Genomic DNA, 20,282 nt, shown 5'->3' with positions numbered 1-20,282 from the left:
GACCTCTGTCACATGAATGACTCTGCTGGCTGTGCCTTATTTGGCGGCAAGGCCTCAGTTCTGTGCTAGTCCCAGACAGGTTCCAACCTACCTGAAACCTTCCAGCTCTTCATGCCTGGGGCCCTGTGGGTTGTTGGTAAGGGAGGTGTGCACTGAGCTCTTAGTGCCCACCTTTGTGTCCACTAACCCCATATGACTTGATTCCTCCTTCTTTTCTTCCTTACCTCCCTCCATCCCTCCTTTCCCTCCCTCTTTCCTTCCCTCCTCCCTCTCCTTCCCTCCCCTCCTGTCTCTATTATTTTTTGTTTGTTTGTTTGTTTTTGGGCCACACCCAGTGACACTCAGGGGTTACTCCTGGCTATGTGCTTAGAAATCACTCCTGGCTTGGGGGACCATATGGGATGCGGGGGTGGGGGGATCTAACCACATCCGTCCTAGGTTGTGAGAGGCGAGCACCCTATCGCTTGTGCCACCACTCCGGCCTCATCATGCCTCTCTTTATCCTTCCATCCTCCTGCCCTCCTCCCATCCTTCCCTCCCTCTCTCTTCCCTTTTCTCCTTCTCTACTTCCTTCCTTTCCCTCTTTCCTTCCTCCCTCCTTTTCTTCCTTCTCTTCTCCCTCCCTTCCTCCCTCCCTATCATTTTTTTGGCCCACACTCAGAGATGGACAGAGCTTAGCACTACCCTTTGTGGTACTCTAGCTCTGGGCTCCCCTTTGTCTCTTCACCTCAATTTTTTTTTTCTCTCTCTCTCTCTGGAGGTCCTGGGCAACGCCTCTTCAATTCCTGCTTTCTAAGGGGTTGGCACACTCTCCTGTCCATACAGGCCATAACCTGGATGGTCTCTGGCCCCCATAGGTCCTTTGGCCCATAGTCATGAGCCAGCCCCAATTCCCATAAAAGTGAGAAAGTGGGGTCCCTCACTTGCCGTTAGAGGTCGGACCCATATCCGTGGAATATGCCAGGTTCTGAGTATTGGAATCACACTGCTGCCTGCCCAGGCTGCCCTGCCGACAGGACTGTTTTCTTCTCATTGGGTCCTGCTCTCAGCCCCTTCATGCCACTGGCAGCTCGAGTTGCCAATTTTCTTTCAGGTCATGCCCCCATCGAACCCGTGGGTCCCTATTGGACGGAAGCAGGCCAGGAACCACACACGCAAAGGGGCAAGATCCCTGGCACCATATGTGTCACTGGGGTCTCTGAGAGGCCCTTCATGCCCACCTGCCTGAGTGCGAGGGATGCCTTGCTCCGCTGGCCCTGACTTTCTAGAAGAATGTTCTGGAAGGTGGCTGCGAGAGGAGGCCCTCCCTGAATGTCGGCAGGCGGAGGGCAGCTCGCCCAGAAGTCAGGAGGACTAATCTGCTGCTCAAAGCTCTTATCAGGCACAGGAACAGGTGTTGTACTGATAGAACAGGTGCTCTACTCGATGGCCCAAGGGCAGTGTAGAAGTGCCACCCAGAGGTGACCCACTAGCAGTTGTCACGGGCAGTGGCCTAAACAGTAACACTGACCAGACTGACTAGTCCCGCTCCCCAGGTGGGAGTGAAATGAGTGAAAACTCAGCGTTTTTGTTTCAAAAGCTTCTCTGTGGTCAAAGAGGCCTGTGTGAATCCACATTCCCCAGACCTGCTCACATTCTGTTCTCTGTGAAGGTGCAGACAGGAAGGGATTTTTCTTTTTTTCTTTGTTTTGGGGCCACACCCTGCAGTGCTCAGAAATGACTCCTGACAGGCTAGGAGGAATGCCTGGGATCCATCCCAGGTTGACCGTAAGCAAGGTAAATGCCCTTCCCACTGTGTTAACACTCTGACCCCAAGACAGGGCAGCTTTTCAGGTACAGCGACTGTGTTATTTTGGACTGGGTGAGTGTGCACTGATGACACAGTGACTGTGGCTTTGGTGCTGCAGCATGACATCCTCCTTCCTGGAAGGAGTAGCCATTCAGCACTCCCACACAGGCCCCAGCTCCAGAAAACCTAGCAGCCTCTCCTCCACTCGGCCATATTCCCGGCAGAAAAACTGTCCAGCTCCTCTATCAACTCCCAAAGAACATAATAGTCAATACTTCCCAGGTACTCTGGTCCGGGAGACCTCTGGGGCAACCTCAGAACGGGTAGGGACAGATTCTTTTTTTGCATGACCACAACAGCCCAGGGCCACACCCTGCACTCTGACAAAAATGGCCCAGCTCCCAGCTTCGTGACTTAATCTTATCAACCTTCCAAGCCGCCACATTTGTTTCAGATTTATAAATCCTGGATTGCATGACTGTATGCAACTGTGACAACTCAAAAAAAAAATTTTTTTTTTTTTTTTGGTTTTTTGGCCACACCCAGTGGTGCTCAGGGGTTACTCCTGGCTCTATGCTCAGAAATAGCTCCTGGCAGGCACGGGGGACCATATGGGACACCAGGATTCGAACCAACCACCTTTGGTCCTGGATCGGCTTCTTGCAAGGCAAATGCCGCTGTGCTATCTCTCTGACAACTCAAAATTTTATAGTAGTATCAGTCCAATAGGATAACATGAAATCTGATGAAAAAGTTATAATCTCTCTAGCTCAGTGAGCCTAAACAGTAACACAGAAGGCTTGACTAACACCAAACACTGTCCTTAGACACTGACTTTAGTAACACTATGGAGAGATAGAGCAACCATTTCAAACTGGCTCTTGTTGATTTAAATTTTTCTTCCCCTTGGGGGTTCACAGTGGGCAGTTCTCAGGGGTTACTCTTGGCTCTGTGCTCAGAAATCGCTCTTGGCAAGCTCAGGGAACCACATGGGATGCTGGGATTCAAACCACCATCTGTCCTGGATCGACTGCTTACAAGGCAAAGGCCCTTCTGCTGTGCTAGTTGATTTAAGTTTTGATAATTCCATTTGCCTTTGTGTTGTAACAAACAAAATGAAGTACATTTGTTTTGTGTCTGCAAGGAGGAGGCTATAGTGGTAGGTGATAAATTGGGGACAGTGGTAAGGGGAAAGTCACCCTGGTGGTGGGATCGATGTTTGAACATTTAATGCTTCAAGTTGGTAAATTTAAAAAAAAAAAAAAAAAAAAAGGCGGATCTGGAGAGATAGCATGGAGGTAAGACATTTGCCTTGCATGCAGAAAGATGCTGGTTCGAGTCCCAGCATCCCATAGAGTCCCCTGAACCTGCCAGGAGTGATTTCTGAGCCTAGAGTCGGGAGGAAGCCCTGAACGCTACCCGGTGTGAGACCCCAAGAAAAAACTTAAATTAACAAGGGCCAGTTTGAAATGGTTGTTCTATCTCTCTATAGTGTTACTAGAGTCAGTGTCTAAACCAAAAAACCAAGCAACCAACCAAGCAACCAATCAACCAACCAACCAACCAACCAACCAACCAACCAACCAACCAACCAACCAACCAACCAACCAACAAAAACCCAAAACCCCAAACCAAAAACAAACCAAAAAGGTGGCTCAGCTGCAGCAGGCTGGGGGTGCTGAGGTGGGGTGGAGAAGGGAGTGATCATGCCTGAGTTGACCTCCTCCCTACATGCAAAGCATGTGATTGCACAAACTGGTGTGTGTGTGGGGACTAATCCAAGCTCAGGGAATCACATCACCCTTACTTTTGTACTATTATTTTTGGGCCACCGGAGCGACGGCGCTCAGGGGTTTCTCTTGGCTGTGCGCCCAGAAATTGCTCCCGGCAGCATGGGGGAACCCTATGGGACGCCGGGATTCGAACCACGCTCCGTCCACGCTGTCTCTCCGGCCCCACGGGCGATGGATCCCTTAAACCAGTCTCCTCTCCCGGTGCCTTCGCGGGTTCAGCGACTACAACTCCCAGGGTGCCGCGCGCGCGCGCGCCCCCGGGAAAACTCCATCTCCCAGCAGCCGCCGCGAGTCCGGGGCGTACAAATAGCGGCGCGCGGCGGCCGGGGCCAGTCGGCGGCCCGGGCGGGGAGCGACTGGGCCGCGGAGGCGGAGGGGACGCGCGCTACGGTGGCCGGCAGGGGGCGGAGGGCGGCCGCGGGCCCTGCTGACACCATGGGCGAGCGCGGCGGCGGCGGCGGCGGCGGCGGCGGCGGCGGCGGCGGTGGCGGCTCGGGCGGCTCCCGGCGCCGCAGGACCGGGTCCAGGGCCTCGGGCCAGGGCGGCGGCGGCCCCGCCGGGGTGGACGAGGAGCCGCGGGACGCGGGGGACGCCCCGATCTCCGCCCCGGCCCCGGCCCCGGCCCCGGCCGCCCACAAGGACAAGGGCGGCGGCGACTCGGACTCGGGGAGCGGCCCCTGGGACCTGAGGTAGCGGGGAAACTGAGGCAGGGCTCCCGGGGCCGCGTGCCAAGGTCATCGCCGGGGCCGACGGCTGCCCCGGGCTCGGGGCCACTGTCTCCCGGGTGCCCCGGGGTTGGGAGGAGTGGGCTGGGGAGCGAGTGGAGGCCCCTGGCACCGACCGCACTTGGGCCGGGAGACTTCTTCCTCCGGCTGCTCAGAGTCCACCTGCCTGGAGATAAGATAATGGGCCTCTGGGTGCGGTGAGCAAAGTGCAAGGGAGGGCCGAGGTGGACGGAGGCGACCCCCTTTCTCACCTCCTTCCTTCCTGCAGGGCCAGGTGGACAGCTAGTGGGCCTGGCTGGAGGGAGTGGAGTGGCCTTGGGTCCAGTCCCTGGGCACTAGCCGGCTGCTGCCCTCTCTCGCACATCCCTACCTCGGGTCCTGCCCTCGGTGCCCTGTGCCTTGGGCACAGCCTTCCCGGGCCTGGCCACTCTCCAGTGTCAGAGGACCTGCCCTGCATCCTGTAGCCTGGCATTCCCCCCTCTGTCTGGGTCCAGCCCTGGGTGGGTTCCCTCCTGTCCTGTACCGAGCCTGGGCAGGGAGGTTCTCAGCGCAAGGGTGAGGGTCTGGACTGGGGGAGAACGCCAAGAGGATCCTTGCTGGGAGCAAGGCCATGCAGCCCCAGATAGTGGTCTGTGCCCCCCACCCCGGGGCTGGGTGTGTGGCGCCGGGCTGCAGCTTGCCCTGTGGCCCAGCTGGCCCTGGGTGTGACTGCCCACAGGTCTCCTGCTCCCTTCACCCACAGGGAGTATAGGTGTTTTGGGGCCAGTTGGGGAGTGTCCAGGGAGGGAGGGGGCCCCCCTCCTGCTTACCAAACCCCTACCATTGCCCAACGCTCTGTGGTTTCTGGTGGCAGCAGTGCCCAGGCCCTCCCCTTCCCCGCCCTCCCCCTCCCCATGCCCCTGCCCAGCATAGGGGCAAACCCTGGTGGGCATATGTGGAGGTCCCTCAACCTCACCCTAGGCCGACTGCAGTTGGCAGACAGGCACTTAGCTGCCTCTGCCCTTGTCCCTGTGCAGCCTGGTTTGGGGAAGGGGTGGCTGGTTGCCTCAGAGCTGGGTGGGGCATTTCCTGTGGGCCCAGGGCAAGGAGGGGGTGGCTCATGCCCTGGGAGCCCTGGCTTTGCTCCTGTTTGACTCTGGCTGCTGGCCCTGCGCAGAAGGGAAGGGCAGGTGGGCAGGTGCCAGGTGTGCCCTGGGTCCAGGGCTCCACAGCCCGCTGGGAGGCTTGCCTCCTCTGCCCTGGGTAGCATCTCTGCCCTGCCCCACGGACACGTTTCTGCCCTGCCAGGTGCCATCGCCTCCAGGACTCCCTGTTTAGCTCTGACAGTGGTTTCAGCAATTACCGTGGCATCTTGAACTGGTGTGTGGTGATGCTGGTGAGTTGGGTGTCTGTGCCCGCTGGGCTCAGCCTGGGCTCCAGTCGCAGCGATGTCGAAGGGGTTGGCGGGCCTGGATGGGGGTGGGTCTGGGGGGTCTGTAGCGGTGGGAAGGTGGCAGTGCCCTCTGTGGAGTACCCAGGGCAGGGTTCCTCCTCATCTTCCTGAGCCCCTGCCGTGTGGGGTGGGGCCTGCACCCTGACCCCAGCTGAGTCTCTTGTGCTTGGGGCAGCCTGTGGGTGGGTCTCCACTGACACATCCTGAGGCCTTCAGCCCTTTGACCTGTCCCGGCTGCATCCACTCACCTGCCTATGATCCCTGTTCTGTTCCTCAGCCATGGAAGGGCAGAGGGCGGCCAGGGGCACAGAGCTGGTGGGTGAAAAGCTGGTGGGGCACAGGGACCCAGTGCAGGAAACTGGTTCTGCATCTGGCTTGGGTGGGCTTGTGTGTCTGCCCCTGTAGGCCCCGGCCTGCTGCTCTGCCCCTCTGGGCTGTCATTGTCCAAAGCAGCTTTGGAGCAGTGAGAGGCTGAGGCATCACGGTCAGGCGGGCTCAGGCGCAGGAGAGGAGACTAAGGGCCCTGGAGGTGTGGGCAGGGGTGCCGCTGACGGGGGGCCTTCTTCCCCCAGATCCTGAGCAATGCGCGGTTGTTTCTGGAAAACCTCATCAAGTGAGCGTCCCCCAGACCCTGCCCTGCCCTGCCCTCCTGCTCCCCGTCCCCTCTGGCCCTGAGCCCCACACTTCCCGCAGGTACGGCATCCTGGTGGATCCTATCCAGGTTCTGTCTCTGTTCCTGAAGAACCCCTACAGCTGGCCCGCCCTGTGCCTGGTCCTCGGTGAGCTGGGGGCTGTGGAGGGCTGTGGGGCCTGCGGGACTGACCAGGCCTGAACTCGCTGCCCTGTTTTGTGTCTGCAGTGGCCAATGTCTTCGCTGTGGCTGCATTCCAGGTGGAGAAGCATCTGGCTGTGGTGAGCAGGCCCGGAGTTCCTTTGCTGGTGGGGGGATAGGAGGATGCCCCCAGGCCGCCCCTCTCTTGCATTACATAATTAAGGATGGGGCTGGATGGCGGTGGATGGCGATGGATTTCTTTCTGCCATCCTAGGCCACGTGGCTCCGCATCTCCATTTAGCCAGCGGGTTCCAGGCCCAGGTAATCGGCGTAATCACTCACTCACACGCAGGCGTCAGGAAGCAAGAACTTTATTCAGGCCCTAGCCACCACGCGTGTGGCCTACTTATAACCTTTCAAGCATTCAGCCATTCTAGGCTTGCCCTGCATCTTATCCTCTTTTCAGCCATCTTCCCTTTGGGCTCCATGCGGCCCAAAGAGCCAAAGGGCCAAGGTCCAAAAGCCAGGGAGCCCAGCCGGGCAAAGAGAGGAACGGCAAAAAGGGCCGAATCCCCTGGCTCAGAGGTTTATCTATTCTTTCCAAGACCCCTCCCAGGAACCTCCCAGGAATGGACCGGGTCTTGCAGGTAGGGTTACACCTACTATCCGGTTCCCAAGACCCCTCCCAGAAATGGGTGGGTCTTGGGTACACTACATTTCCCCCCTTTCTGAAATATAAAGACCCTTTTTGTAGTTTTGACTCCACCTTTAGCCAAAGGTGTGTTAATATTTTCATACAACAACGTAATAAAGTGAAAATTAATATACCAGCCCTTTGGGGGGGGGAAAAAAAAAAAAAAAAAAAAGAAAAAAAAATATACCAGCCCTTTTCAAAAACATAACATTTTTGCAAAATATACTATACACTTGTAACCTAAAATTCTATTAATGCTTTTTTACCAAGCACTATTCCGGAACTTTCATGTTCCTATACTTTTTTTTTTTTTGTGGTTTTTGGGTCCACCCGGCAGTGCTCAGGGGTTATTTCTGGCTCCATGCTCAGAAATTGCTCCTGGCAGGCACAGGGGACCATATGGGACGCCGGGATTCGAACCGATGACCTTCTGCATGAAAGGCAAACGCCTTACCTCCATGCTATCTCTCCGGCCCCATGTTCCTATACTTTTAAACTATATTGGGGGAACTTTTTGTTCCTATACCTTTCCTATACACAAGTACTACAGCATAAATGCTTAACATACATTTTAAAAACAGGCTAAGTACATTAAAATACACAGTAAAACATTTTGCAATTGAAAATATTAACTATGAAAGACAACAAAACACATTTAAATTATAAAGAAAATGACTAAGACAAAGATGCAGGTGGTTAGAAATCAGATGTTTAAATGGGCTAAGCTGTACCCCTCCATCTGCAGACCCCACCGAACATAGTACTATTCCTCCCCAGGGGTCCCTGACAGAGCAGGCGGGGCTGCTACTGCACTCGGCCAACCTGGTCACCATCCTCTGCTTCCCGGCGGCCGTGGCCTTCCTACTCGAGTCCATCACGCCAGGTGTGGCTTCACCCGCGCCTCTGAGGCCCCCCAGATCTCCTGCAGAGGTGCGGGGCCAGGACTGAGCCTTCCCCCTCCCCCTCTGCAGTGGGCTCCGTGCTGGCACTGATGGTCTACACCATCCTCTTCCTCAAGCTCTTCTCCTACCGCCAAGTCAACCTGTGGTGCCGGGAGCACAGAGCGCAAGTCAAGGGCAAGGCTGGTGAGGGTTGGGTGGGGGCCTGTGAGGGATGGCCCAGGGCTAGTAAGAGGCGAGGGAGGGGTCGGAGTGGAGCCACCTTGGGCAGGCTGGGAGGTTTGGCTGTGGCTCGTGGCCCCCAGCCTCAGCCTCTCCCCACCTGTCTGCAGCCGCGCCCAGCAAGAAAGCCAATGGGAGCAGCGCCCAGCAGCCCGTGAACTACCCTGACAACCTGCACTACCGAGGTGAGAGCCGTGAGGGGCCCCTGGGGCAGGGCAGGGCGCTGTGGCTGTGCCCGCCAGCCCTCACCCCCTGTCTCGCCGCAGACCTCTACTACTTTCTCTTTGCCCCCACCCTGTGCTACGAACTCAACTTTCCCCGTTCCCCTCGCATCCGGAAGCGCTTCCTGATGAGGAGGATCCTAGAGATGGTGAGACTGGAGCCGGGCAATGGGTGGGGTCCCACTGGAACCCGGGCGGTGGGGAGGGTGAGGCCCTGGGGAGGTTCAGGTGGGTGTTGGGAGGCTCAGGCCCTGCTCTGCTTCCCCCTCCCCAGCTTTTCTTCACCCAGCTCCTGGTGGGGCTGATCCAGCAGGTACGGGATAAGGGCAGGGGCTGGGGCAGGGGGAGGGCAGGGCAGGGCAGGGCAGGGCAAGGCCCCTTCTGAGCTAGCTCTGACAGCCTCTCCTTCGCAGTGGATGGTCCCCACCATCCAGAATTCCATGAAGCCCTTCAAGGTGAGGCCGGGCCCAGCTGGGCGGTGGAGGTCGGGGGGAGGGGGCCGTGCAGCAGCTCTGAGCCCTGTCTGCTCCACAGGACATGGACTATTCCCGCATCATCGAGCGCCTCCTGAAGCTGGCGGTGAGTGAGTGCAGGGGGTGCAGTAGGTTGCCGTGTACGTGTGTGCGTGTACGTGTGTGCTGTCGAGGAGTGAGGTGCCGTGTGCGATGAGTGTGCGTTCGCTCGTGTCTGGGGACTGAGACCGCCTCCCTGCAGATCCCCAACCACCTCATCTGGCTCATCTTCTTCTACTGGCTCTTCCACTCGTGTCTCAACGCGGTGGCCGAGCTCATGCAGTTTGGGGACCGCGAGTTCTACCGGGACTGGTGGTGAGTGAGAGGGCTTGGGTGCACACAGCCAGGCGGTTGCGCTCTCATTCTTGCCGCTTCATCTCGCCTCATCCCACCTCCCCACAGGAACTCTGAGTCGGTCACCTACTTCTGGCAGAACTGGAACATCCCTGTGCACAAGTGGTGTTCCAGGTAAGCACGTGAGCCAGGGCTTGAGCCGGTGAGGGTGCCTTGGTGCCTGGCCAGAAGCACTTGCTGATGGCTCCGTGGCCTCTCCCTCCGCAGACACTTCTATAAGCCCATGCTCCGGCGCGGCAGCAGCAAGTGGCTAGCCAAGATCGGGGTGTTCCTGGCCTCGGCCTTCTTCCATGAGGTCAGTCAGTGCTGTCCTGGGCCCTGGGCCCTGCCTCCCCACGGGTGCTGAGGCCCAAGCCCTGACCTGCTGCCGCTGCTACTTTTCCCCACAGTACCTGGTGAGCATCCCGCTGCGCATGTTCCGCCTCTGGGCCTTCACGGGCATGATGGCACAGGTGAGGGGAGTCCCACCCCACCCCAGCCTCGTGGGGGACCCGTGCTGTGCGCTCGCTCACGTCGGCTGACCTTGCCCCATGTCCCCAGATCCCGTTGGCCTGGATTGTGAGCCGTTTCTTCCGCGGCAACTACGGTAACGCGGCCGTGTGGCTGACGCTCATCATCGGGCAGCCGGTGGCCGTGCTCATGTACGTCCATGACTACTACGTGCTCAACTACGAAGCCCCAGAGGCAGGGGCCTGAGGTGCCGCTGCTTTTGGCCTGCAAGGCCGCTCTGCCCCTATGGGGCACCTTCCTCACCCTGGGACACTGCCAGGATGCAGCATCAATAAAGTGCTGTCCCAAGTGTCCACTCAGCTGCGGTGTCTGGGATCCTGGGGGTGCGAGGGGTCCTGGACACTCAGCACCCTGGAGGGGTCGGTCCATCAGCCCCAACCTCTGCTCTCCCCATAGCTGTAGCCAAGTTTCCCTCAGGCAACTGGGAACTAAGTGCTCTGGGGCAGTGTCTCCCCCAAGCTGGCAGAAGCCCTGCCAATGCCCCCAGCCCTGAAGACACGGCCTAGGAGCAGGTGGGGTACAGCGCACTCACTCCCAGGTTGCCTCTGTGCCAACGGGGCTGAGGCACTGCCCTGTTCCATCAGGAAGTCCTTCTGGGGTGCCTGAGACACAGGCAAGGAGCTGTACTTGGGGGAGCTCAGTGTGTAAGGTTTCAGGAGAGCTGAGAAAGGGCCCGCACATATGTCCTGCAGCCCAGGGCTGTGCTCCCTGTCCTTGGACTTTTTTTCCCCCAAAGCTGCCCCCCAAGTGGTTCTTGTAGGCCCCACTGACCTCTGCCTGGTTGTACAGAAGGGCTCACGGTGGGGGTGTGTTGGGAGGTGCCCACTGTGCATGTGAATGTCTGTGAGGAGTGTAGTGGGAGCTTGTACAAAGTGAGGTGGTGTACCACGAGCTGGTAGGTGAGGTGTCCTTGAGAGTATACGAAGTGTGCTCACGTGAAGAAATGACCTGTGTGTGTGTTAGGACAGTGTGCGTATGGTGAGGTGTGTGTGAAGTCAGAGGGGAGTGCACTGTGCGTGTGTGAGCTTGCGTGAGGTGAGGGGAGTGGAAGGTGCACTTGTGAGGGAAGAAAGGTGGTATACTGTTGTTTTGCCTTTTTTTTTTTTTTTTGTGGTATTTTGGTCACACCTATCAGTGCTCAGGGGAAACTCCTGGCTCTATGCTCAGAAATTGCTCCTGGCAGGCACGGGGGACCATAAGGGACACCAGATTCGAACTGATGACTTATGCATGAAAGGCAAACACCTTACCTCCATGCTCTCTCTTTGGCCCCTAGGTGGCATACTGTTGTATATGAAAATATTTCTGTAAGATTATTCTTTGCGGGGCCAGAGAGATAGCATGGAGGTAAGGCGTTTGCCTTTCATGCAGGACAGTGGTTCGAATCCTGGCATCCCATATGGTCCCCCGAGCCTGCCAGGAGGAACCCGAGCTGCCGGGTGTGGCCCCAACCCCCCCCCAAAAAAGATTAGTCTTTGCTTGTTGTCCCACCTTGACCTTCCAGGTGGGGGCGCTGTTGAGAGCCAAATAAATAGTTTGGGAGCGAGGTGTTCGGGGTCTTTTGCCAGAGCTGGCTGGCTGGCTCTAGGTGTTTTGGAGCTAGCAGCAGGCTGACAAAGGACTCTCTTGGCCCAACCTTTTACCCCTTAACCCTCCTTCCTGTCTGTGTGGATTATTTGCTGCGGATAAATATTACCAAGATCTCCCCCCAAAAGGGGACAAGGCGATGGGAATCAATTTCTCATTCTGGGAGCTCTTTGCGGATACTCAATCAACAAAGGAGTAGACGGGACCCAACAGCACACCTATGGGCAAAGGGTGTGTGCGTGCATGTGTGCACACTTGGCATGGAGTCGGGAGCCCAGTGCTTGCCCATCTGCCTATCTCCGTGGCAGCGGATGGGATGGGAAGAAGACACAGAGGCCGAAGTGCTGAGTCTGTCCTTTATAGATCTGCTGTCCTGTCAGTCTGTGTGTCTGTGCGTCTACAGGGGAAGGGAGTGCTGTGTAAAAATCCAGAATCCGCTCCTTGGCACTGCTGCGCCCGCTCAGTTCGCCATGGCTGGGGAGCTCCGGGCAGCTGTGCTGGCTGAGGTGATGCCAGGTCCCCAGCTACCCCCGAGCTCGGCGTGCACTGCCAGCCCGACTCCGGGCCTCTAGGAGACAGTGGGGTCCTTAGCCTTCGGGGGGTCCGAGCCCATCAGCAGGGAGATGGTGGGGTCATCTGTGTAGTCGTCCCCCTCCGAGAAGTACGAGCCTTCCCCCAGCTCAAAGAGCACCGGTAGCTCACTGTTCCCCACGTCCACAGAGCTGGGGTCCACCAGGAACAGGGGCTGCGCGGTGTAGTGCACCAGCTGCTTCCCTGTGGAGAGCCGAGTTAGGGCGCGCCTGCCGGGGCGGAGGGCGGAGGGCAGAGGGCAGGGGCTGGGCTCACCTGAGTTGGGGCTCCCGCGGTCAGCCTCTAGAGGCCGCGGAGGGTCCTGGGGGGACAGGAGGTCCTGGATCTGTGAGGGAGGTGCACAGTGAGGGTCCAGTGCACCGTGGCCGCCCTCCCCGCCCCCCCGCCTACGCACGCTGGCCAGGCTGCTGTCGAGGTCAGGCAAGGTCATGTCGGGCACTGTCACCGAGGGGCTGAACAGCTGGGGAGGAGGGGGACAGTCAGGCTCGGCCGGCCCGACAGGGCTGGGGTGGCAGGGCGGGACTCACGTCCAGCAGGGCGCTGGTGTCCACGCTGAAGCCGTGGCTCGTCAACATGGTCTGCAGGTTATCCAGGTTGGAGTCCATGGCGTCCAGGTGGTCACTGAGCTCCGTCCTAGGCGGCACGGACAGCTGGCTACTCCCACACCTTCCCAAGGCACGACGCCTGGCCCTCTACTCCATGCCCCCCATGGGGCGTCCACCTGGGCCTCTGGCTACTCCGAAGGGCTGGCCTTGGCACGGGAAGCGGAGGGACGGGGAGGGCGTGTGCAGGTGTGGGCGAGGGTAAGCTGTCGTGGCTTTGTAGAGGACGGGGAAGGGGGGAGAAGCAGTAGAGCAAGAGACGGCAGGGGAGGGAGGAGGGACGTAGCCCAGGTGCAAGGGAGCGACCTTGGTGATGGCCGGGGTGGCTCCCTCCTTCCCCATGCCTCTGCACAGGGCAGCACTCAGGCAGCAGCCACTCACTTGTCCAGGCAGGCAACACTGAGGCACTTCTCCGGGGCGGGGGTTGAGGCTGGGGCAGGCGAAGGGGCCTCTGGAAGGGGGGTGGGCTCGCTTTCGCGCAGGATGGAGTCGATGAAGGTGGTGGGGGAAAGGGGCGTCTCCACCACAGAGGGTGACCGCTGGGGGCTGGCTTCCTCCACCCGAGGGCTCCGCGTGGGACTGGTGGGCTCCTCCTTGACCCGCATCATGGGCCTGCGCACAAGATGGGGCATCAGTGGGATGGGTGTGGGGGAGAGGCTTTCTCTGGACTGCATGCGCGTGCGGAGGCATGGCCTCACCTCTGCCCTAGGCTCCTGCTGGGGGAGGCCAGAGGGCTGCTGGGGCCCAACTCGGTGACATCGGAAATGATGGGCCCGGAGCTGGTCAGCACATCTGGGGAATAGAGGCTGGAGCCGCCATAGGCAGAGGAGGATGCCTGGGGTAGATGGAAGGAGAGGCGGGGGTAAGCTGAGTGTCGCTGAATGCCGCAGCCCTATTTCCCGTCAGGCCTGGCCCCTCGGCCTCACCGAGTAGGCCCCTGGGTTGTGGATGTGCTCCAGGGAGAACTGGCGGCTGTACTTGGGCATGGAGTGCGCCGGGCTGCTGTCGTTCAGCATCAGGGGGCTGCGGGAAGGGGGGGATTAGATGCCTCCCCAGCCAGGCCTGATCAGGCAGCGCCCGGACAAAGCCCCGGGCTGGGGCTGGGCTGTGCCGAGGGACGCCCCGGGCCTCACATCTTTCTCTTCACCCCCAGGATGCGGTTGGATTGCACCAGCGAGATGAGGAACTGGATGAGCTGTGGGTGGGAAAGGACAGGTCAGCGAGGCACAGCCTGGCCCCCGGCCCGGTGTCTCCTGCCCCGACTGGCACACCTTGTTGACCACTTTCTGCTGCTGGGCGTGCTTCTGGCGCAGGCTGGCCACCTCCCGCCACAGGGCCTCGTTCTCGCTGCAGCACAGAGGGGGTGTCAGGGCAGGGCACTGACCCCACGGGGAGGCTAGGCCCAGAGGGCAGGCAGTGGGTCATGCACCTGAGGCCCCAGGGACCGTGTGGCCACCCTGGAGGCCGTGCCTGGGATGGGGAAGACCGGGGTTCAGGGCACCTGCAGCGCCACCTACTGCTTCATGGCTAGGAGCTTGGAGTCCATGCTCTCCTGTTTCCCCTTCATCAGCTGCACATCTGTCAACAGCCGCGTGACGCTGTCCTGGCGCAGCTTGATGTCCTCACTCTTTAGGGCAGACACCTGGGTTAGTGAGGGGCACGGGGTCAGGAGACACAAGGGGTCAGACTGATAGTACGGGGGGGGGGGGCAATGAGAGGACATGGGCCAGTGAGGGGGCGTGAGGGTGAGAGGAAATGCTGGGGGCCAATGGGGGGGACATTGGGGGTCAGCAAGAGGACTGTGGCAGGGTCAGTGCAAGGACCCATGGAGTCAGCAAGGGACTGGGAGCCAGTGTGGATATACAAGGTGAGGGGGCATGTGGGTGTCAGAGGGACTACGGGATAAGGGAACCTAGGGGGGTTCAGCAAGGGGATGGGGAAGCGGCTTGGCACTCACAGTGGTCACCTTCCTCTTGATATTCTCCAGCAGCTGCTCCTGGCCACGCAGGAAGCAAGGGTGCTGGAACTCCGTGTCGTCACGCTCGGGCTTCACTAGGCCGCCTTGCTCAATGTGCACCACCTTCCGGAAGCCGTCTGTGGGTGGGTAGGGTGAGGGCAGCAGGTGCTGGGGCGTGGGCGGCTGGGTCCCCTTCTGCAACCCACCCCAGGCTGGCCCCGGCACTCACACATGTTGAGCTGGCGCACGAAGCTGGCCATGTTGTTGTGTTTGAAGTACTTGGGGAGCACCTCCTTGGCGAACTGGCCCTGGTCCAGCACGTGGAAGCTGTTCCCGCTCTGGGGGACAGGGGCCCATCACACACGGCCAGGTTCCCTCGCCCTCTCCCCACCCACACGGCTGTGTGTGGCATGTCTGGAGGGGGTTCCCTCTAACCCATCACCCCGAAAGGCAATCAAGAAACGGGGCCGGAACGGTGGCACGAAGCGAAGCGGTAAGGTGTCTGCCTTGTTGGCGCTAGCCTAGGATGGACCGTGGTTTGATCCCCAGGCGGCCCATAGGGTCCCCCAAGCCAGGAGCGATTTCTGAACGTATAGCCAGGAGTAATCCCTGAGCATCACCAGGTGTGGGCCAAAAAATAAAAAATAAAATAAATAAATAAGAAACGGGGCCAGCATAAGCAGTGCTGGATATCGTGGGACCTTGGGCATGGCCCACCTGAAGCCCACTATGCAGTGTCTCCCTTTTGGGCTATGGGTGAGGTGTCCTGGCTGCACCCCATGCTCAGAGACATTTTGGCCCTCCAAAGCTGCCACGTCACCATGCTGCCCCACTACACCAGGCTTTTCCACGAAGTGCTGCCGCCAGCTCTCACGACTGTGAGAGGGTCTCCAGGGAGACTGGGGGCAGTGACATAGACATCCCAACACCCGCCATGTGGCGTGGCTGTCAGGAAGGGGACGGGGGCCTCCTGTGTCCTGCTCCCAACTACCAAAGACACCTCTGGGGCTGGGAGGGGACCCACCTGTACTTGCCCCATCCACTGATACCCACATTGAGTGCCAAGGGCCCAGCGCCTGCGGAGACCACCTGAAGCTGCCCGTTGAAAAACTGTCCAAGGGGGTCGAAGTGATAGCACAATGGGTAGTGCTGCTATCTTGCACCTTGAACCGGATTCGATCCCTGGCATGCCATATGGTCCCCAGAGCACTGCCAGGAATAATTCTTGAGTGCAGAGCCAAGAGTAACCCCCGAGCATCATCAGGTGTGGCCCAAAAAACAAAAACGAAAAATCATCCAAGGGGCCTAGTGGCAGCATAGTTGGGAGGGCATGGCCTTGCACACGGTCAACCCAGTTCAATCCCCAATATCCCAGAGGGTACCAAACCTGCCAAGAATGATCTCTGAGTGCAGACCAGGAGTAATTCCTGAGCATAGCTGGGTGTGGCCCCCAAAATCAAAACAAAAACTTCCATCTATGAGATGTTCCCACTACAGCTGCACAACTGCCCAATTCACTGCCAGCCCTGGACCTGCCACCATGACCTTACACACCAGCACTCTTCACCACCCCTGCCCCCCGCTCAACAACCTACTCCCTCATCTCATATCCTGGCCCCCCACCTCACACACCTGCCCAGCCACACACTGGGCACAGTACTGCAGGGAACCCAGGGAGGGGGCGAATCCAGTCAGGGCTCGGGCAGCCACAGTGCTGTCCATCCAGCTCCCAGAGCCCAGCTTCTTCTTCCTTTTTTGTTTTGTTGTTTTGTTTTGGGGCGACTCCTAGCAACACTTGGGTTACTCCCGGTTCTGCACATAGAAACTACTCCTGGAAGGTTTAGGGGATGCCGGGGATCGAACCCGAGTTTGCTGTGCACAAGGCAAAGGCCCTCCCCACTGTGCTATAGCTCTGGCCCTAGAAGCCAGCTTCTTGGGAACACACACAGCTCAGAGCCAGGCAGGGAGAAGTGTGGAGGGAACAACGGCTGGCTGACCCATCCCCAATGCTGCCCGCACATCTCCTAAAGGAGAAGGACTGAGCTGGGGCAGACCCACTCCGCACACTGGCTGCAGAGCCTCTGGGCCCAGCTGGGAGAGGCCTGGCCCCCAGCAGCCCTAGAGCCACAAGTTAACCCACAGCCAGCCTGTTCCTAAGGAACAGAGACAGCTGAGAGCACTCCTGGGTCAAGCTAGCAACCGCATCAGAGCCCCAACATGCTGGGCATCAAACTCAGGTCAGTTACCTACAAAGGCAAGCATCTCCCCCAACATACTACGGCTCCAGCCACTAAAATATACTTGACAAAGTTACACCGGACTCTTCAGAGCCCAGTTTAGGCGCTCTGGGAGCCCCAACCCTACTGTGAACTTCTGGCGTAGCTTTGGTAATTTTTTTTTTTTTTTTTTTTTGTGGTTTTTGGGTCACACCCGGCAGTGCTCAGGGATTATTCCTGGCTCCAGGCTCAGAAATTGTTCCTGGCAGGCATGGGGGACCATATGGGACGCCGGGATTCGAACCGATGACCTCCTGCATGAAAGGCAAACGCCTTACCTCCATGCTATCTCTCCGGCCCCAGCTTTGGTAATTTATACTATGCGGCACATGTGGAGCTGGTGCTCACCAAACCTGGGATCCCCCCATGCAGTGCCTGTACTACAGCCCCATCTTCCTCTCTCCCTGAGCTGGGCAGAAGGCAGGGCATAATCGAGCTCAGGAGGGGCCCCACCTAAGAAGCCATGCTTGCTTCTCCCAGGCCAGGTGTGCTCAGGGGGCCTGGTGCAGTGGGCAGTGGTTTGGGGAGCCAACTCAGTTCTTGGTCCTGCCACTTGGGATATCACCCCACATCCTTGGCTGCTTAAAATATCTGAAGCAGGGGGCCGGAACGGTGGCGCTAGAGGTAAGGTGTCTGCCTTGCCTTGGACGGATCCCCCCGGCATCCCATAGGGTCCCCCCAAGCCAAGAGCGATTTCTGAGCGCAAAGCCAGGAGTACCCTTGAGCGTCAATGGGTATGGCCCCAAAACAAAAAATCTAAAGCGAAATTTAAAAAAAGGGGTGGGGATGGAGCGATAGCACAGGGGAAATTTCTGGGCGCAGAGCCAGGGGTAACCTGAGCGCCTGGGTGTGGCCCCAAAACAAAACAAAAAGGCGAGGGGAAACCACAAAAAGGGGGGGGTCCCAAAGACATAGCACAGCGGTAGGGCGTTTGCCTTGCAAGCAGCTGATCCAGGACTGACGTTGGTTCGAATCCCGGCATCCCATATGGTACCCCGTGCCAGCCAGTAGAGATTTCTGAGTGCAGAGCCAAGACTAACCCCTGAGTGCCACCAGGTGTGACCCCCCCAAAAAAGGGGGGGAAGGCTAAAGCAATAGTCCAGAGGAGAGTGCACTTGCCTTGCACACAGCCTAGCTGAGTTCAATCCCTGAACTAGTCCCCAGAGCACCGACAAGAGCAACTGCTGAGTGCTGTGCCAGGACTGAGCCCTGAGCATCTGTGGGTGTGATCCAAAACCAAAAAGCAAAAAGTGGGGGGAGTGTGTGGCTCTGACAGGGAACCACTTGGAGAACTCGTGGGGCTGCTCTAGGCCCCACTTGGTGTTTCCTGCCACGGCAGGTGTTGCCTCCAATCACATCACAAAAAGCTTCAGGAAGGTGCTTTGGGAAGGGGGGTTTTCAAGCGAGTCCAAACTCCGTGGTGCTGGCTCAAGCGCAGGCCCTGCCTTCATCTCTGCACACGCGTGCCAGGGAGGCCTGGGGGGGGGGGGGTTCCCGGGGAAGAAAAGAAAAGGAGTTCGAGGGCAGGCAAGCCAGTTTGCAATGCATGCACAGAGGTGCCCTGGTCACCTTCTGCTCCGTGTCCAATCAATGCCCAGCAACCGTGCCTCTCCTGGGGAGCAGCATTCCGTGCACTTTTGGAAAAGGCTCTGAGAAGCTGGGCAGCTTCTCAGACGGGACGGCCCATCCTCTCTGACGGGCTGCCACCGGACAGACATCCTGGTGGCCAGGGCAGGAGGGACACCGACCGTGGAGCTCCCATCCTGAGCCCAGGCAGAATGGGGGGGGGGGTCTCCTCCTGCTCAGCTTGGCCCTGGAGGCTTTGCCGAGGTCCCACCTTCACCTTCACCAGGCAGGGCCGAGCCTCAGAGACAAGAGGCCATCAGCCATCAGACCAGGCGGCCAGAGGGGTTGGCTGGTGGTGCTGGGAGTGGGAGCTCGGCAGAGCCACTGGGGTAGCGGGGGCCTAGGCTCGGGCTCCTCAGGCTCTCCCCAGTTAGGGCCACGCCAGGCCGAACACCCAAGCAACAGGGCCCGAGGCTGGGAGGCTAGGCCAAGTCGGGGCGCCCTGAGCCCTGAGCCCGGCCAGCCTCCAGGCCCCGGATAGGTAGCATGGAGGTGGGGCGTTTGCTTTGCATGCAGGAGGACGGGGGTTCGAAGCTCGGCATCCCGCAGGGTCTCGCCCAGGCCTGCCAGGAGCGGTTCTGAACGCAGAGCCAGGAGGAACCCCTGGGCGCCCCAAAAGTCCCCAGGCCCTTGCGAGCCAAGCCGAGGGGTGCCCGGGGAGTGGGTGGGGTGGGTGGGGTGGCGGGCAGGCCGCCCCGCCCGGCGCCTCCGCACCCCCGGCCCGGGCGGGCGCGGCGCCCCGGCGCTCACCGGGCTCCAGCAGATGAGCGCGTCCGTGTCGGGGTCGCTCACGAGCGTCCAGAGCTTGGTGAGGAAGGCCGGGACGTTGCTGGGCCCCGCCGCGCCGGCCGCCAGGGGCAGATCCATGCCCGCAGAGCCGCAGGGCGGGCCGCGCGCCCGGGGAGCCGCCGCGAACCCGAGCCGGGGCTAACGCAGCCGCCGCGCCCGCCGCCCGGCCCGCACCGCCGCCGCCGCCGCCCGCTGCGCACACACGGGCCTGGGGCCTGGCATGGCCGCCGCCATCTTCCGCCCGACGCGCGCGTTCCCGCCGGCGACGCCCGTCTGCGTCGCGGGGGCGCGCGCGCACGCAGCAAAACCACGCCCACGCCCAGCGAGTCACGCCCCTCGCGCCCAGCTCCCGCCATGGCGCGCACGCGCACGCAGCAGAGCCACGCCCACGCCGAGCGAGCCACGCCCCTCGCGCCGGAGCGCCCCCTCGGCTCCCCCGCCCACAGCCCGTCTGCGTCGCGGGGCGTGCTCGTGCACGCAGGCAAGCCACGCCCACACCGAGACAAGTCACGCCCCCGCGCCGCCGGAACGGAGCGCGGCTCCTCCCACTTCCAGACGCTCTCTCTAGACCCCGCCCGTCCCTCGAAGCCGGCTCCTCCCACTTCCAGGCGCCTTCGCATGGCCACGCCCCTCCCTGCGTGCTCCCGCCTCCCGCACTCTGGCTCGCTCGCGGATTGGCGCGTCCCACCCGGCTGGCGACCTTTGGCCCCGCAGGCCCCGCCTCCAGGCCCACGCGGCCCGGACGCTGCCGGAAGTGCGGTCGGTCGGAGACGGGAGCGGCCCGGGAGCATGGCGGGCGAGCGGGATCGCAGACAGCCGGCGGCGGCGGCGGGATCGCGGCGCGGGAAGCGGCCGGCGGAGCCCCGGGAGGAGGCGTCCTCGCGGGCGGCGGAGGCCGAGGAGGTGACGGCGGCCCCGGGGTGCTGGGCCT

At 60.1% G+C, this 20,282-nt stretch overlaps 2 protein-coding genes across 4 annotated transcripts; one reads left to right on the top strand and one right to left on the bottom strand.

Moving 5' to 3' along the window:
* Positions 1–3,753: 3,753 nt before the first annotated feature.
* Positions 3,754–10,218, top strand: DGAT1 (diacylglycerol O-acyltransferase 1). The gene is made up of 18 exons (XM_049765644.1): positions 3,754–4,021; positions 4,067–4,271; positions 5,595–5,682; positions 6,312–6,352; positions 6,433–6,518; positions 6,599–6,651; positions 7,983–8,088; positions 8,177–8,290; positions 8,437–8,511; positions 8,593–8,696; positions 8,822–8,860; positions 8,961–9,002; positions 9,082–9,126; positions 9,262–9,374; positions 9,462–9,527; positions 9,621–9,708; positions 9,803–9,865; positions 9,954–10,218. The coding sequence occupies exons 1-18, from the start codon at positions 3,754–3,756 to the stop codon at positions 10,107–10,109; spliced, it is 1,752 nt and encodes a 583-aa protein (XP_049621601.1). The 3' UTR covers positions 10,110–10,218.
* Positions 10,219–11,852: 1,634 nt separating this feature from the next.
* On the bottom strand, positions 11,853–19,508 carry HSF1 (heat shock transcription factor 1). Of its 3 annotated transcripts, XM_049765885.1 has the most exons (13): positions 19,313–19,508; positions 14,890–14,998; positions 14,661–14,797; positions 14,221–14,345; positions 13,975–14,050; positions 13,837–13,898; positions 13,630–13,726; positions 13,402–13,538; positions 13,085–13,315; positions 12,629–12,734; positions 12,496–12,561; positions 12,357–12,426; positions 11,853–12,284 (listed from the first exon to the last, which is right to left on the bottom strand). In XM_049765885.1, exons 1-13 carry the CDS (start codon positions 19,427–19,429, stop codon positions 12,079–12,081), a joined length of 1,539 nt encoding a protein of 512 aa, XP_049621842.1. In that variant the 5' UTR covers positions 19,430–19,508; the 3' UTR covers positions 11,853–12,078. The 3 variants fall into 3 exon arrangements, with proteins under 3 accessions (XP_049621842.1, XP_049621840.1, XP_049621841.1); XM_049765883.1 differs by having other exon boundaries at positions 12,357–12,561; XM_049765884.1 differs by having other exon boundaries at positions 12,357–12,561; positions 14,221–14,330.
* Between the last annotated feature and the right edge of the window lie 774 nt (positions 19,509–20,282).

The sequence above is a fragment of the Suncus etruscus genome, chromosome 19, assembly GCF_024139225.1.
Source record: "Suncus etruscus isolate mSunEtr1 chromosome 19, mSunEtr1.pri.cur, whole genome shotgun sequence".
Classification (NCBI taxonomy): Eukaryota; Metazoa; Chordata; class Mammalia; order Eulipotyphla; family Soricidae; genus Suncus; species Suncus etruscus.
This window is presented reverse-complemented; position numbering and strand designations above follow the sequence as displayed.

Coding starts and splice junctions, on each gene's coding strand:
- DGAT1 (XM_049765644.1), top strand. CDS start 3,754: ATGGATCCCTTAAACCAGTCTCCTCTCCCGGTGCCTTCGCGGGTTCAG. Junction 8,291..8,436: donor GCAAGTCAAGGGCAAGGCTG/GTGAGGGTTGGG, acceptor ACCTGTCTGCAG/CCGCGCCCAGCAAGAAAGCC. Junction 9,003..9,081: donor ATTCCATGAAGCCCTTCAAG/GTGAGGCCGGGC, acceptor TCTGCTCCACAG/GACATGGACTATTCCCGCAT.
- HSF1 (XM_049765883.1), bottom strand. CDS start 19,429: ATGGATCTGCCCCTGGCGGCCGGCGCGGCGGGGCCCAGCAACGTCCCG. Junction 14,798..14,889: donor CGTGCGCCAGCTCAACATGT/GTGAGTGCCGGG, acceptor ACCCACCCACAG/ACGGCTTCCGGAAGGTGGTG. Junction 13,539..13,629: donor ACAACCCAGGGGCCTACTCG/GTGAGGCCGAGG, acceptor CATCTACCCCAG/GCATCCTCCTCTGCCTATGG.